Here is a 14,736-nt window from a genome sequence, read left to right as displayed (position 1 = left end):
TAGGATACACTGAGACTCTCTGCAGTATGAAGATCTATGAAATAGGATACACTGAGGCTCAGAATGAAGTAGCATCACACTGGATACGCGGAGACTTTGTAGGATTAAAATATATCTGATTGGATACACTGAGACTGCAGCATGAGACTGTATCACATAGGATACACTGAGTCTATGCTGTATACATCACATTGAATAACTTGAGAATTTACTGTATACATCACATAAGAAACACTGAAATTATAATGTAAACATCATATAGGATACAAGGATACTCTACTGTTTACATCACATAAGATACTTTGAGACTTTGCTGTATACATCATATATGATACTCTGAGACTCAACTGTGTACATCGCATAGGACACACTGGGATTTTCTATATACATCACATAGAATACACTGAAATTCTGATGTATATTTCATGTAGGATACGGTGAGACTCGGCTGAATATATCACATCACATACTGTAGTATACACTGAAACTATGCAGTAAACATCACATATGATATATGCTGAGACTCTGCTGTATAAATCACATAAGATACAGTGAGGCTCTACTGTTTACACCACATAGGATACTTTGAGACTTTGCTGTATAGATCATATATGATACTCTGAGACTCTACTGTATACATCACATAGGATACACTGGGATTTTCTATATACATCACATAGGATACACTGAAATTCTGATGTATACTTCATATAAGATACAGTGAGACTCAGCTGAATGTATCATATAGAATACACTGAGACTATGCAGTAAACATCACATAGGATATATGCTGACACTCTGCTGTATACATCACATAGCATACACTGAGACTATGCATTAGATATCAGGGGGTAGAATCACTATGTCACTGATCTATCACTGGCTGCCACTAGATAGAAGCAAAAGCAATGTGATGAGACTACACTGCAAATGCAGGGGCAGCGTGGGAAATGTAGTCTGCATTAGGAGAACCATATCATAGGGGAAGAAGTAATCAAGATATCAAACAACCCAGAAATTAAAATTCAGCTAAAACAAGTATACACAAGACATACACAAAACAAATACAATATTCACTAATAATCGCATATGCTGCACTATATAACAAAAATGGGACTCATTCTATAAGTTTAAGCATTTAGGTGCTCTAGCTTTAAAAAATAATTCTAAACTTGTTTTTGTGTAAATCTGAAAATGTAGCCTATTAGGATGTCATAGTTCATGGGTCATTCCTGTGAGACAAGATAGTATAACTCTATGATGGCATGGGATCACTCCCTTCAGACACTATTACTTGGCTGTATACAATCAAAATTTTGCTCTTTCATCTGGATCTTGACATGATTCCAGTGAGGAGCTTGTCAGAGGTAGGGCTTTCACTCTGTGAGCCCATTAGCACTCGGCAATGAGATCGCAGTGCACTGATGGGAATAAGCCTATTAGGCAACACATCCCTAGTGATGGGCGAGCATGCTTGGATAAGGTGTTATCCGAGCTGGCTCGCTCATCACTAAACACATGAACTGTAACACTAACAGGCAATAATGCTAGTGGTTGCTTGTCATCGTTATTCTCATCTGTAGGAGATGCTAATCTATGTACTATACCAGGACTTTTCAGAACTTTCATGTTTGTTGGACCACGTGTGCATACAGGTGAACTGCATGTCTCGACAAGAGATTATTCAGGAGATTTAGAAGATGAATTATCCATGCAAGAAGGAGAAACTGTTGAAGTCATCCACAAGCTTCTTGATGGCTGGTGGGTTGTAAGGTATGTATAAATCTCTGGTAAAAATTAATATTGTTAAGTTAGTAGCAATGATCTAGAAATTAGTAACTCTAAATCATTTTACTTTTTTAAAGAGTTGTACCATGCATTTTATTTGTTTACATTTTTCTTGCAAATTATTTTTTAAAGGGTTTTACATTGCATCGTCCCAACAGCAGCAGGGCAATAAGGTTTATAATTTCTTTTCACTAGCTGCATCTTCCCTATCCCACTCCATGCTCAGTGGTCACTTGACTTTAGATTGGACATACATAAGTTGTAGGTTTCATGGGAATGTAGGTTAGTAGATGAAGACGTCGTGGCAGGAAGGAGTTAATGTGAATAGTGTTATATGATAATGTGTTATGTTATATGTTTGATAAAGAGTTTTGGATTTTATCCTTATGGACAGTTTGTGTCTTGGTTCTCCTGGAGGTTCCGCTCTAGGCCGTTCCCGAGGATTGGGGAGGTCTGTCCACTAGGGGAACCATTACAAAGGATAGGGATATAGTTTGCATCACAGTATTATACAGTTAACAGCTTGGGTTTAGCCCAAGGGTAGCCCTTCCTGCTTCAGTGAGTGTCAGAGTCAATTGTGTGAGTGGGGTGCAAAAGAAGTGCTAGTGACAGCATTCTATAGGTTCCAAGAAAGCAGATGCAGCAGATCTTGACAGTGCAAGTCTCCAAACAATATGAGGACACATCTTAAGCTTCGTGAGGACACCGGGCCAGTCTTGCCCTAGGGCCCAGAAGAGGTATTGAGTGCCAAATCTCTGTCTCCCCTATGAGAAACATGTCGACTGGGTCTTAGTGAGAGGGAAGGATGGTGGGCCTCAGCGAAGCTGTTAGGTCAAATAGAAGGTCACTAGTACCAACAGGAGCTATTGAGGAGGGGAAGGTAGGGCAGAACAGAGTCAAGGACTGATAGTACACTGGACAAAGGGAACAAAGGGAATATCATCGTGAGGAGATTCTGTCTCACTCTGTGTGCCGCAACCACATATATCCGAATTGTACAGTAAAGCTGAATATGTTGAGCTGGACCTAAGGTTTCCTGTCATATCTGTAGCTGTAACTGGTCACATGGACAGGGAGGTACAAGGGCTCCTGAGCAACAAGTGAGCAAAGAAAGCACCCCACAGCACATCATACTAGACTCTGACTCCTGTTTGGAAGAGCAGTTTCAGGCAAAGAGAACTCAGTTCCGGCCCACAGCAACCGACCCTGTGTCCCCCTTCAAGTGGCGCTGTGTGCAGTGTCAAGTCCTAGAAAATGAAGAAAAAGGAAGAAATAAGAAAACAGAAAAATGAGTGCTTTAAAGGCGAACAAAATTTGAGACAGTGACTTGAGCTCCAAAATGGTGGATAGCAGCACGATTCCCGAGATGGAGGACAGCAACATGAGTTCCAAGATGATAACTACTGATGGCCCAAGGAGGGAAGATCTGCCCTTTGTGGGAGTGGTCAACGTCTGATGGTGTGAAAACAGTGTGCCCGACCCACCAAAGAGATGAACTCCAAGAGGTGATCCAGATCTAAGATCCAACCCAGAAAAGGTGGAGTGGAGCAGAAGGAGGCATGGTTCAGCAGGAGAGAAGACGAGAGAAGGTGGTGTATCTAAAGTTCTAGGGAGTAACAGCAGAGGTGTCGGCCGCGTTATTGGTGCAATTACTGGAAGGGCGGAGCCTATGGGGCCGGAAGTGTACCAAAACTGACTCACTGCCGCCATTTTGCTTACAGCATTAGCGCAGTGAAGACACAAGTCTGGACTCTCCTGTAATGAACTGAACATCAGTAATTTCAATACCGCAGAAAAGATAGATACATTTTCTGATGAAGAGACCATCTTTCTTACTACCCCAGGAGCCACAGCCGTAAAGATCCCTAGCAAGACCGAGGAAATAGAGTTGCCATTATTTGAGGTGATTCAGTGGAAATCAATGCTGCAGCTGTGGTAGACCTGATCCAGCACGAGGTCCGGTTAGTTTACTGGAGGTTGATGCCGGAGGAGGACTGAATGCTGGCCTTGGAAGATGCATCATTTCCAAGTCAGTGTTCTCCTGCTGGGACACCTGACCTTTTCCTAGAGGTCGAGGGAGAAGAGGAGGAGTAAGCCCTGCCCCCTGAGATGGGCTAAATCCGAACACTTTTATTGGGATAGAGGGCAGTGGGAACCCTCAATTCCTGAGAGGCCGACTTTCCCTAGGTACACAGTCTCAGCCCATGTACAGAGGACCAAAACCACCCAGGGCACCAAAAGAGGGAGAGTGCTGCTACCCAAACCCCTGTTTGGGCCATAGGTAACCAATGCCTTCTTGGCACCGAAGTGTCCCCCGTGGCCAGTACCTGTACCAACATCTGCCTGACTGGCAATGCTTCTGCTCAAATTTTTATCTCCGGGACTGGTCTATTGGAGAATGACCAAGGAAGACAGAGACATTCAGACCAACCATGGAGGTGGGACCGACCTCCATCCCTTAACACCTGGGAAGCCTGGAAGAAGAAGTTGAAATAGCGGACACTTCCAGGTGTTCCCAGGTATTTCTCTTCTTCTCCTGTTTTTTTCCTGTATAGCTGTGTTACAGATGCCATTCCCTGAGTCAGTGTTATCCGTACTCAGCAAGTGTTCCAGATTTTTCGGTAGTCGATTGCTATATGGGGGCCTGTTAGCTCACCTACAAGAGACATGGCCACTCTGTTCGGGTCACACAGTATACGTGACCAACAGTTCCTAACAGAAGAGGACATTGTGCATGAGAGAAGAAAATGGGGTTTGGACTGTTTCGTGTGCAGTGTTTTATGTGCGTTTATGATTATACTGTTTGATGGTCAGGGATGGCCATATTTTGACGTGTGGGCATCCCCTTCAGGAACACTGGGTATAGGAAGGAATCGGGGCCACTAGGCTACCAAAGAATACGTTCATCTTGACAGCCACTTTGAACATATTTGCAGATAAAAATATGAAAAGGGACAATCCCTTTAACTATTAAACAGCAAAAAAGCATCATATACCTAATTTATAATTCCAACCTCAAATAAAGGGTTTATTCCTTCATTTCTTGCACAGCAATATCATATTCCTTGAATATGACATATGAATATGATTGGACTGATCTCTGTCACCTCTACAAGCTCTATGACTTCCGCTTGATGTTCGATTTGTCCAAAAGCGTGGACAGTGACGCACTAGAGCTCCGGCAATGCAAGTGCTGACACCATAGGAATGGCATGGGAAGTGATTATAAGTGTTTTTATTTTATCAGCGCCAAACATTCATATCAACAAAGGGTTGTCCTGGTAGTGAACAACCCTTTTAAGAATTAAGTGAATTTGATGCTTGTTTAGTGTCATAGTGTGCACATGCACAACATGCCTCATTTAGGGAGAACTGGAGGGATGCTTTACAGGAAAATCATAGAAGGTGATGCAGCTCCAGTCTAGCACTATGTCCAACTTTATTCGCAAAATTAGTGTGAGTCCTAGAGGTTTGAGCAACACATATCATGAACTAATGGCATGCTCTGAAAATATTTCATCGCTTTCTAAAAGAAAACCTTCTTAAATTAGGAATGAGGCCGGTGTCACACTAGAGAGAAATACAGACGAGGGAGAGGCGCAAAAATAACGCATTGCACAAGGCCCAATGTTTCTCTATGGGGCAGCTTCCATCAGCCGTATACTTCTCGGCCGTATTTTACGGGCTGAGAAAATCGCAGCATGCTGCATTTGTCAGCGTATTGCGCAAAAAATCCACCAATGAAAGTCTAAGGGGGAGAGAAAAATACGGATTACACACGGACCATGCGAGTGACTTGCGAGAAATACGCACCGGTGTTCTATAGAAAAGCCGGTAATTCAGTGTGGTGTATAGTAAAATCACACTGACAGGTTAGAATAGAATAGATAGAATAAATGTCTACACATAGAATAGGTATATATATATATATATATATATATATATATATATATATATATATATATATATATATATATACAGTGCCTACAAGTAGTATTCAACCCCCTGCAGATTTAGCAGGTTTAATAAGATGCAAATAAGTTAGAGCCTTCAAACTTCAAACAAGAGCAGGATTTATTAACAGATGCATAAATCTTACAAACCAAAAAGTTTTGTTGCTCAGTTAAATTTTTATAAATTTTAAACATAAAAGTGTGGGTCAATTATTATTCAACCCCTAGGTTTAATATTTTGTGGAATAACCTTTGTTTGCAATTACAGCTAATAATCGTCTTTTATAAGACCTGATCAGGCTGGCACAGGTCTCTGGAGTTATCTTGGCCAACTCCTCCATGCAGATCTTCTCCAAGTTATCTAGGTTCTTTGGGTGTCTCATGTGGACTTTAATCTTGAGCTCCTTCCACAAGTTTTCAATTGGGTTAAGGTAAGGAGACTGACTAGGCCACTGCAACACCTTGATTTTTTGCCTCTTGAACCAGGCCTTGGTTTTCTTGGCTGTGTGCTTTGGGTCGTTGTCTTGTTGGAAGATGAAATGATGACCCATCTTAAGATCTTTGATGGAGGAGCGGAGGTTCTTGGCCAAAATCTCCAGGTAGGCCGTGCTATCCATCTTCCCATGGATGTGGACCAGATGGCCAGGCCCCTTGGCTGAGAAACAGCCCCACAGCATGATGCTGCCACCACCATGCTTGACTGTAGGGATGGTATTCTTGGGGTCGTATGCAGTGCCATCCAGTCTCCAAACGTCACGTGTGTGGTTGGCACCAAAGATCTCGATCTTGGTCTCATCAGACCAGAGAACCTTGAACCAGTCAGTCTCAGAGTCCTCCAAGTGATCATGAGCAAACTGTAGACGAGCCTTGACATGACGCTTTGAAAGTAAAGGTACCTTACGGGCTCGTCTGGAACGGAGACCATTGCGGTGGAGTACGTTACTTATGGTATTGACTGAAACCAATGTCCCCACTGCCATGAGATCTTCCCGGAGCTCCTTCCTTGTTGTCCTTCGGTTAGCCTTGACTCTTCGGACAAGCCTGACCTCGGCACGGGAGGAAACTTTCAAAGGCTGTCCAGGCCGTGGAAGGCTAACAGTAGTTCCATAAGCCTTCCACTTCCGGATGATGCTCCCAACAGTGGAGACAGGTAGGCCCAACTCCTTGGAAAGGGTTTTGTACCGCTTGCCAGCCTTGTGACCCTCCACGATCTTGTCTCTGATGGCCTTGGAATGCTCCTTTGTCTTTCCCATGTTGACCATGTTTGAGTGCTGTTCACAAGTTTGGGGAGGGTCTTAAATAGTCAGAAAAGGCTGGAAAAAGAGATAATTAATCCAAACATGTGAAGCTCATTGTTCTTTGTGCCTGAACTACTTCTTAATACTTTAGGGGAACCAAACAGTATTCTGGGGGGTTGAGGGTTTGAATAATAAATGACCCTCTGATAAAACTTTTCACAATTTAAAAAAACAAACAAACAAAGAAATAACATTCTTTTTTGCTGCAGTGCATTTCACACTTCCAGGCTGATCTACAGTCCAAATGTCACAATGCCAAGTGAATTCCAAATGTGTAAACCTGCTAAATCTGCAGGGGGTTGAATACTACTTGTAGGCACTGTATATATGTATGTCATTGACACAAACATATATATATTTATATTTAATACAGAGCTAGATAGCTTAAAAGCCGGTAATTCAAATACCAGCTTTTGCTATCTCCTTATCAAACCCGACAGGATATGAGACATGGTTTACACACAGTACAGTAAACCATTTCATATCCATTATATTTTTACATATTCCTCACTAATAATGTTAGTAGTGTGTGTGTGCAAAATTTGGGAGCTCTAGGTGTTGAAATAAAGGGTTAAATCACAGAAAAAACTGGCGTGGGCTCCTGCGCAATTTTCTCCACCAGAGTGGGAAAGCCAGTGAATGAGGGCAGATATTAATAGCCTAGAGAGGGACCATGGTTATTGCCCCCCCCCCCCGGCTAAAAACATCTGCCCCCCGCCACCACAGAAAAGGCGCATCTGTAAGATGCGCCTATTCTGGCACTTAGCCTCTCTCTTCCCACTCCCGAGTAGCGGTGGGATATGGGGTAATAAGGGGTTAATGTCACCTTGCTAATGTAAGGTGACATTAAGCCAGGTTAATAATGGAGAGATGTCAATAAGACACCTATCCATTATTAATCCAATAGTAATAAAGGGTTAAAAAAACACACACAGATTATGAATAAAGTATTATAATGAAATAAATACACATGGGGTTTTAATATCTTTATTTTATGCTCAATCCAACTGACAACCCTTGTCTTCTAAAAAAAAGGAAAATAAAAAAGCAACAATATCTCATCCCTGTCCGCCGTACAGTCATGTCCCACGACATAAATCCATCCGAAGGGGTTAAATAAATTTACAACCAGGAGCCTGGTAATGTAGCTGCCCCTGGCTGTAAAAACTGGGGAATGAATGGAATGCAGCTTCGTTGACTTGCGGTGCTACGCCCCCTGGTGGCATAAACTCATATGAACTCTAGTGTGGGAATTTTTTGGAATATTTTCTCACGTCATAATCGTCATGACCTTAATCGTCATGATTAAGGGAGCTTAGTCTCCAGAAACACGTTGAGATTCATACCCAAAAGGTTTGTGCTGAAGATTGTATCCTCCATATTTAAGTTTGTGAATAAAGAAAACTTTTTTTTCACCAATTCGATTCGGTGAAGCTGGACAGTTTCTTCTTTTGGATACTTACCCAGTAACTCACAACTTGTGAGGATCACATCACCCAGGACATTACTAATCAGAAATTGCATGCAGATCTGTGCATGGCTGGCAAGCAATGTTACTTTTAAAGCACAGACTGGAAATCTCTGTAATCTGTGCTTTGAATGGACAGTAGCAAGAAGTCAAGAGCAGGAAGCCACATGACTACACGGGAGAGCTCAGGGACAGGACAAAATTTTAAAAGCAAGAAAATTCTGAAGTTTCTTAATTTCTCACAGACTTTACAATGTTTTAACAATCTGTATACCCATAAAACCCATTTATCAGTACCTACTGTACGACTCATATAATTTAAATTTCCTCTTAGTTCAGTAAATATTCTTTTTCTTTCCAGGAGAGGCAGCATAACTGGCTACTTTCCTGCAATGTACCTTCAAAAGTCTGGAGATGCTCCTGCTGCAAATGGAAAACAGACCAAGAGCTTGCCACCTCGGAGGTAAAAACTAAATAGATAAAATTGAAATGGCAGTAAAAATATATTTTTTCAAAAATTGGCCAGTCTTACCATTTTTGGCCCACATCATCTCCTATGAAAAGTCAAATGAGGCAATAGTAATATATATATAAATTCTAGCCCTTTCTTTCAAACATCATGTGCTGGTCTTATGAGCCTCATCTCCCCTCTATGAGTCTGGCTATTACTGTTTACTATGATAGGATTCCCAGAAAAATTGTGAAGTTTAAAAACGTCCTTTTTTAGTCTATTTTAAGATCTATGTCAAAAGCATAAATAATTTGTTGTAATTCAGTTTTATCACAGGTAATAATATTTTCTCCATCATCATATATCACTGCACATAACAAAATCACCCTTTGTTTTGTAAATGCTATGGTGGTATATGTGTGCAGCTCCTTTAAGTTCAGCTTGTTAAGTGCATATTAGAAATGTACCAGCAGTGAATAAAAGGTAAGAACTTAGATTAAATTGCACCTTCCCTTTTATTAATATTCCTAAATAACACTCTTTTAGTATGCTTACCCTTACTCTTTTTCGCTATCCCCAATCGCCAACCCTCTCCAAACAAATATTTATCTCTCCTTCCCATTTACCCCCTCATCTGACCTCATCTGTAGAACTGCTCCTGCAGGGTATCTAATAACTTCTGTGTTCAATGTCCAGAGGACAATGATAATGTGTGTGTTTTTTCTATAGATGTATGCCTATTTTATAATTTAAAAAAATATATTGAAAAAGTTTCATTTCTCTTGCAGGAGAACAATTTCAAATGCTAATAGTATCCATGCACAAAAGCGTAAAGAAATCAGCCAAGATACTTACAGAAGGAATAGCAAGAAATATTTAAAACAACGCAAACCATCTACTGATGCTTTTAAATCTATGATGATTGGTAAGCACATGTAGAATTATGACTGCTGAAGTCTTGCATTAAACATATTATTTAATATTAAGAAAAAATCTAACCACAGCCTAACACAATACAAGCTGTAGATTAGGCAGTCTGGTTAGCTAATTTCAGCAGAGTGAAACGGGGGAATGTACAAGCAAAGAACAAAATAGCGGTGAGCCTATTACCATACATGGCTGGAGAACCAACAGATACCATAGGTGAAACCAAATTAAATTATCTTAATTTAAGCCTCACCCCATAAAAGTGTTTTTCTGCATTTTTAATGTTGCCAATAACTTTATGTATTTTCTTCTTTTATTTATAGACGAACAACATGAAGTGGAAAATAAAGCCCAACCGGCAATTCCACCAAGACCCAGTAAAGAACTCATTCTCGACAAATGTTCAGAACAGACAAAAAGCAAAATCCAAACAGTAAATTAACAGAACTGTTGGATGAATTATTGGACGATACTCAGAAATAAAGGAAGAACATAAAGAGATACAGATTGTAGATTTTTCCGACCTTTAAATTGAGGCTGGTGGGAAATCTGATGTGAACTCTGCTTTTGTTTTCTTTTTATCTTTTCTTATTTAAGATTTTTAATATTGAACTTCTTGCTCCAAACTCTATTTACCTTAAAAGGAATTTGTCAGCAGGTTCATGCTGCCATAAGTATAAAATAATGATAGAATAAACATAGGCTCCCTGATTCCAATAAAATATGTTTTGATGAATTGGGGTTATGGTTTTAAAAAGTATTCGGGTTTGGAAAAACATTCCCATATAGCCTCATATCTCCGTGACACATCTATTCAACTCAGACACTTATGAACTTTTAAAACTGTTTTCTCTGAAAAATAACACTACTTCAGAGTAAAGAGTTAATGGTAACCCTGGAATAAAGGTTACGGCAGTATAACTCCACCAATGGAGCTTAGAATGAAATAAATCTGTGTATTATAAATATAGCTATTGAGTATATGGTAATTAACTGTCTGTACGTCACGGTCCAATAAACATTTTTATTTTACAGAAATCAATGTCAGTCTTCGTTTTACTATCAAAAGAAAAAAAATGAACTTAACTCATGCATGAAAAAAAACAGTCTTTAAAAAGAAAGCAGATTTATAAAAATGTGTTGCATCTAACTGAATCCATATATAAAAAAAATTACATTCATCAAATGGTATGTAACACTGTTACTTTAAGGGTATGTTCTGTTCCCACACAGGGAATATACATAATAATGTGTGGAGCACACAAGGGCGGACATATAGCCAATGCAGCTGCATCGGGGCCCAGAGCTGGAGGTGGCTCTCGCAGGGCAGTAATAATGAGGGCAATCTGCAGAGTGCCGGGCAGGGAGCGATCCTGCATCTCTGCTGCCTACAGGAAAAATGGCAGCGGTGGCAGAGGAGCTGTAGGAATCAGTCCTCAGCTTCCCGACCAGGGCTTTCTCTGTGACACAGGTGTACATGGCTTGATGACGTCAGGGCACCACACACCTGTGTTATTTAGAAAGTTACCAGTGAAGACGAAAGAAGGACAATGAGGGATCTAGGGAAGAGGATAATGCGAGAGGTGGGTGAGAGGATAACGAGGGGGCGGGGATTGGGATGTGAGTAAGGGGGACTTATAATGAACAGGAGGAGGATGTTAAATGTGGATGTAAAATGCAGTAGGTGATGGAGGAGGGTGATAAATTCTGGATAGCATCCACCCCATCCTACAATTCATATGACACTATCAGGGACTTGAAATTTACTGGGGTGTGGGAGAGAAGGGGGTAAGGTGCATAGGATACATTGTAATGAATTGATAGGTGGGTCGAAGATGTTATCAGGGAGGTGATTGGGGAGGTGGCAGAGGATGTTAAGTGCTTGATAATGTCTTATTCCCACCTTAAAATTCATTATGACACTATCAAAGAGTTATGATGAATAGGTGGGACACAGGACACGGACTAACATTGTGCACACGTTCATGATTTTCAGCCGAAAATTCTGCTGCATATCCTAAAGTGTTGGCAGGAAGAACACTGTGTAACATACATTTTTTGCCACATTTTTACATGCTTTTGTTGCATATGTTCCCCCACTCATTAGTATTGGTGAAATACATTGCAAGAATTGATATACTGGAGATTTTAATTTGTTGCAATTCTGCAAGGAAAAATAACAACTTGTGCATAAGACATAGGGATATTATTCACTTAGCTTGTACTGTAAATCCTTGCATACCTTCTCTCAACAGCAATTTTAAGATGTCTTGACAGGAGTTCAATGGGATTTAGATCCGGACTCATTGCTGGACAATTCAGAACTCTTCAGCGCTTTTTCCATCCATCTCTGGGTGCTTCTTGAAATATGTTTGGGGTCATTGTCTTGCTGGAAGACCCATAACCTAGGACACAAATACAGCTTTCTGACACTGGGCACTACATTGCGACCCAAAATCCATTGGTAATCTTCAGATTTCATGACACCTTGCATACAATCAAGGCACCCAGTACCAGAGGCAGTAAAACTGTTAGAATCTGTTTTGCTTTTGACCATCCGCCATCTTGTTGTGGTTTCTGGCTGCTGGTCCTTTTATCTCTGGTTCTGCTATCCTTAGTTTCTGTTTTCAGTTGGTTTCTACATCCTTCTCTGTGATTTCTATTAGGAGGTGACCTGTTTTTTTTATACGCAGTCCTTAAACCTTTCAGGGACCTCCTTCCCCCTTTCTATAGGTCTTTGCTGAGATTAACCTAGGATCGTTGGTGGGTCTATTCGCAAGGAATGGGTCGCCCACTCCATTGTAGGGCATCAGCCTAGTCTCAGTGGAGGGTCAGTTTCCCCCTTCTAGCCTAGTTCTGTGTTGCAGTTCCGTAACAAAAACAACCCCACAACATCTTTTTGCTGCTGCTTTTTTATGTCTTTGTGTCAGCAGGGGGTCCTCCTGGGTCTCCCACTATAGTGTTTCATTTCATTCAAATGTCAACAGATAGTTTGTGCTGACACTGATGCACCAAGAGCCAGAAGGATAGCTTGAATTGCTTTGGAACTTGATTGGGACTGCTTATCCACAAACTTGACTATCCTGAGTTGCAACCTTTCATCAGTTTTTCTCTACCATCCACATCCAGGGAGATTAGCTACAACATCATGGGTTGTAAACTTCTTAATTATGTTGCACACTGTGGACAAAGGAACATCAAGACCTTTGGAGATGGACCTTGAGATTGTTGATATTGTTCAACAATTTTGGTTCTCAAATCCTCAGACAGTTCTCTTTTCCTCTTTCTCTTCTCCATGCTTAGTGTGGCACACACAGACACACAAAGGAAAGATTGAGTCAACTTTTATTTTCACTCTCACCCCTATAATCCTTCACTTTATGCTACCTCCCCTAATTCCTACACCAAGTAAGGAACTGTTTATCTCTGCTTCAATCCTCCCCATCCATCTCACCTCCTCCTCAGAACTGTTCCTTAACATACAATCCTCTGTCTCCAAGCACAGACAGCCCCCTCATGCCCTCTCCTGCTCCCACCTGCTAACACTTTCTCTGCTCCTTCTCACTGCTGGTGATATCTCTCCAAATCCTGGTCCTCCTCACCACATTCCCACAGTCATTTGTACCTCTCATCCACGCTCTATCACAAACTTCTGTAACCTCTCTAACCTTATACCCATTCACCCAGCCCCCGCTTCCCCAGTCCCACTAACAGGAGCTCTGTGGAACGCTCACTCTGTCTGCAACAAGCTTTCCTACATCCATGATCTTACTACCAAACTTTCCTTCCTCACCATCACCGAAACCTGGCTCAGCCCTTCTGACAAAGCATCCCCTGCTGCACTCTCTTACGGTGGCTTCCACCTTTCTCACACACCCCGCCCCAGCAGCAAACATGGCGGAGGAGTTGGTTTTCTCCTGTCAGATAACTGCTCCTTCACCCCAATCCCACTGCCACCCTCTGTCACCCTCCCTTCTTTTGAGGTGCACTCTGTGCGCATCTACTCCCGCTCCAACCTCCAACTAGCTGTCATTTACTGCCCCCCCAGGGCCAGCCATCACCTTCTTTGACCACTTCACCACCTGGCTACTTCATTTCCTTTCCGTGGACATCCCCACTATCATCATGGGCGACTTCAACATCCCCATTGACACTTCCCTCTCAGCTGCCACTAAACTTCTATCTCCCACTTCCTCCTTCGGCCTCACTCAATAGTCTTCTACAGCCACCCACAAAGATGGTCACACACTGGACCTCATCTTCACCCGCCTCTGCTCCCTATCTAACCTCTCTAACTCACCTCTTCCTCTCTCTGACCACAACCTTCTCACATTCTCTTCCCTCTCCACTCCATGTCTACAATCCCCACCCCACAAACTTTCACACCCTCGCAGAAATCTTAAACATCTTGACCTACATTCATTCTCTGAATCCCTCCTTCCTCTCACAGATATAAGTTCCTTACACAATGCGGATGACGCTGCCGCTCTATATAACACCACAATAGCTGTAGCTTTGGAATCTGCTGCCCCACTTACACATACCAAAGCTCGCAAAATCAACAGACAGCCCTGGCACACCAGCCTGACCAAAGAACTGAGGCGAGCTTCCAGGGCTGCTGTGCGCAGATGGGAAAGATCCCACTCCAACGTACACTTCATCGCATTCAAACAGTCCCTCACTACTTTCAAGACCACACTCGCCACAGCTAAACATACCTACTTCTCATCTCTCATATCCTCCCTGTCTCACAACCCTAAACAGTTATTCAACACCTTCAATTCTCTCCTCCGCCCCCCAGCACCTCCTCCCTCCCCACTTATCTCAGCTGAAGACTTTGCCTCATTTTTC

The 14,736-nt window shown here is 41.9% G+C and overlaps 1 protein-coding gene across 1 annotated transcript in view; it reads left to right on the top strand.

The window, feature by feature from the left end:
• The window catches only part of NCF1 (neutrophil cytosolic factor 1), a 36,557-nt gene extending 25,634 nt beyond the window's left edge, over positions 1–10,923 (top strand). The window contains exons 8-11 of the mRNA XM_077296456.1: positions 1,656–1,773; positions 8,869–8,970; positions 9,747–9,883; positions 10,209–10,923. Of these exons, the coding sequence (XP_077152571.1) occupies positions 1,656–1,773; positions 8,869–8,970; positions 9,747–9,883; positions 10,209–10,327 (476 nt within the window). The 3' untranslated portion in view covers positions 10,328–10,923. The remainder of the gene's footprint in view (positions 1–1,655; positions 1,774–8,868; positions 8,971–9,746; positions 9,884–10,208) is intronic.
• Positions 10,924–14,736: the final 3,813 nt, after the last annotated feature.

Source organism: Ranitomeya variabilis, chromosome 3, assembly GCF_051348905.1.
Source record: "Ranitomeya variabilis isolate aRanVar5 chromosome 3, aRanVar5.hap1, whole genome shotgun sequence".
In the NCBI taxonomy this organism is placed as follows: domain Eukaryota; kingdom Metazoa; phylum Chordata; class Amphibia; order Anura; family Dendrobatidae; genus Ranitomeya; species Ranitomeya variabilis.
Note: the sequence above shows the minus strand (reverse complement) of the source record. Positions and strands in the feature narration are given on the sequence as shown.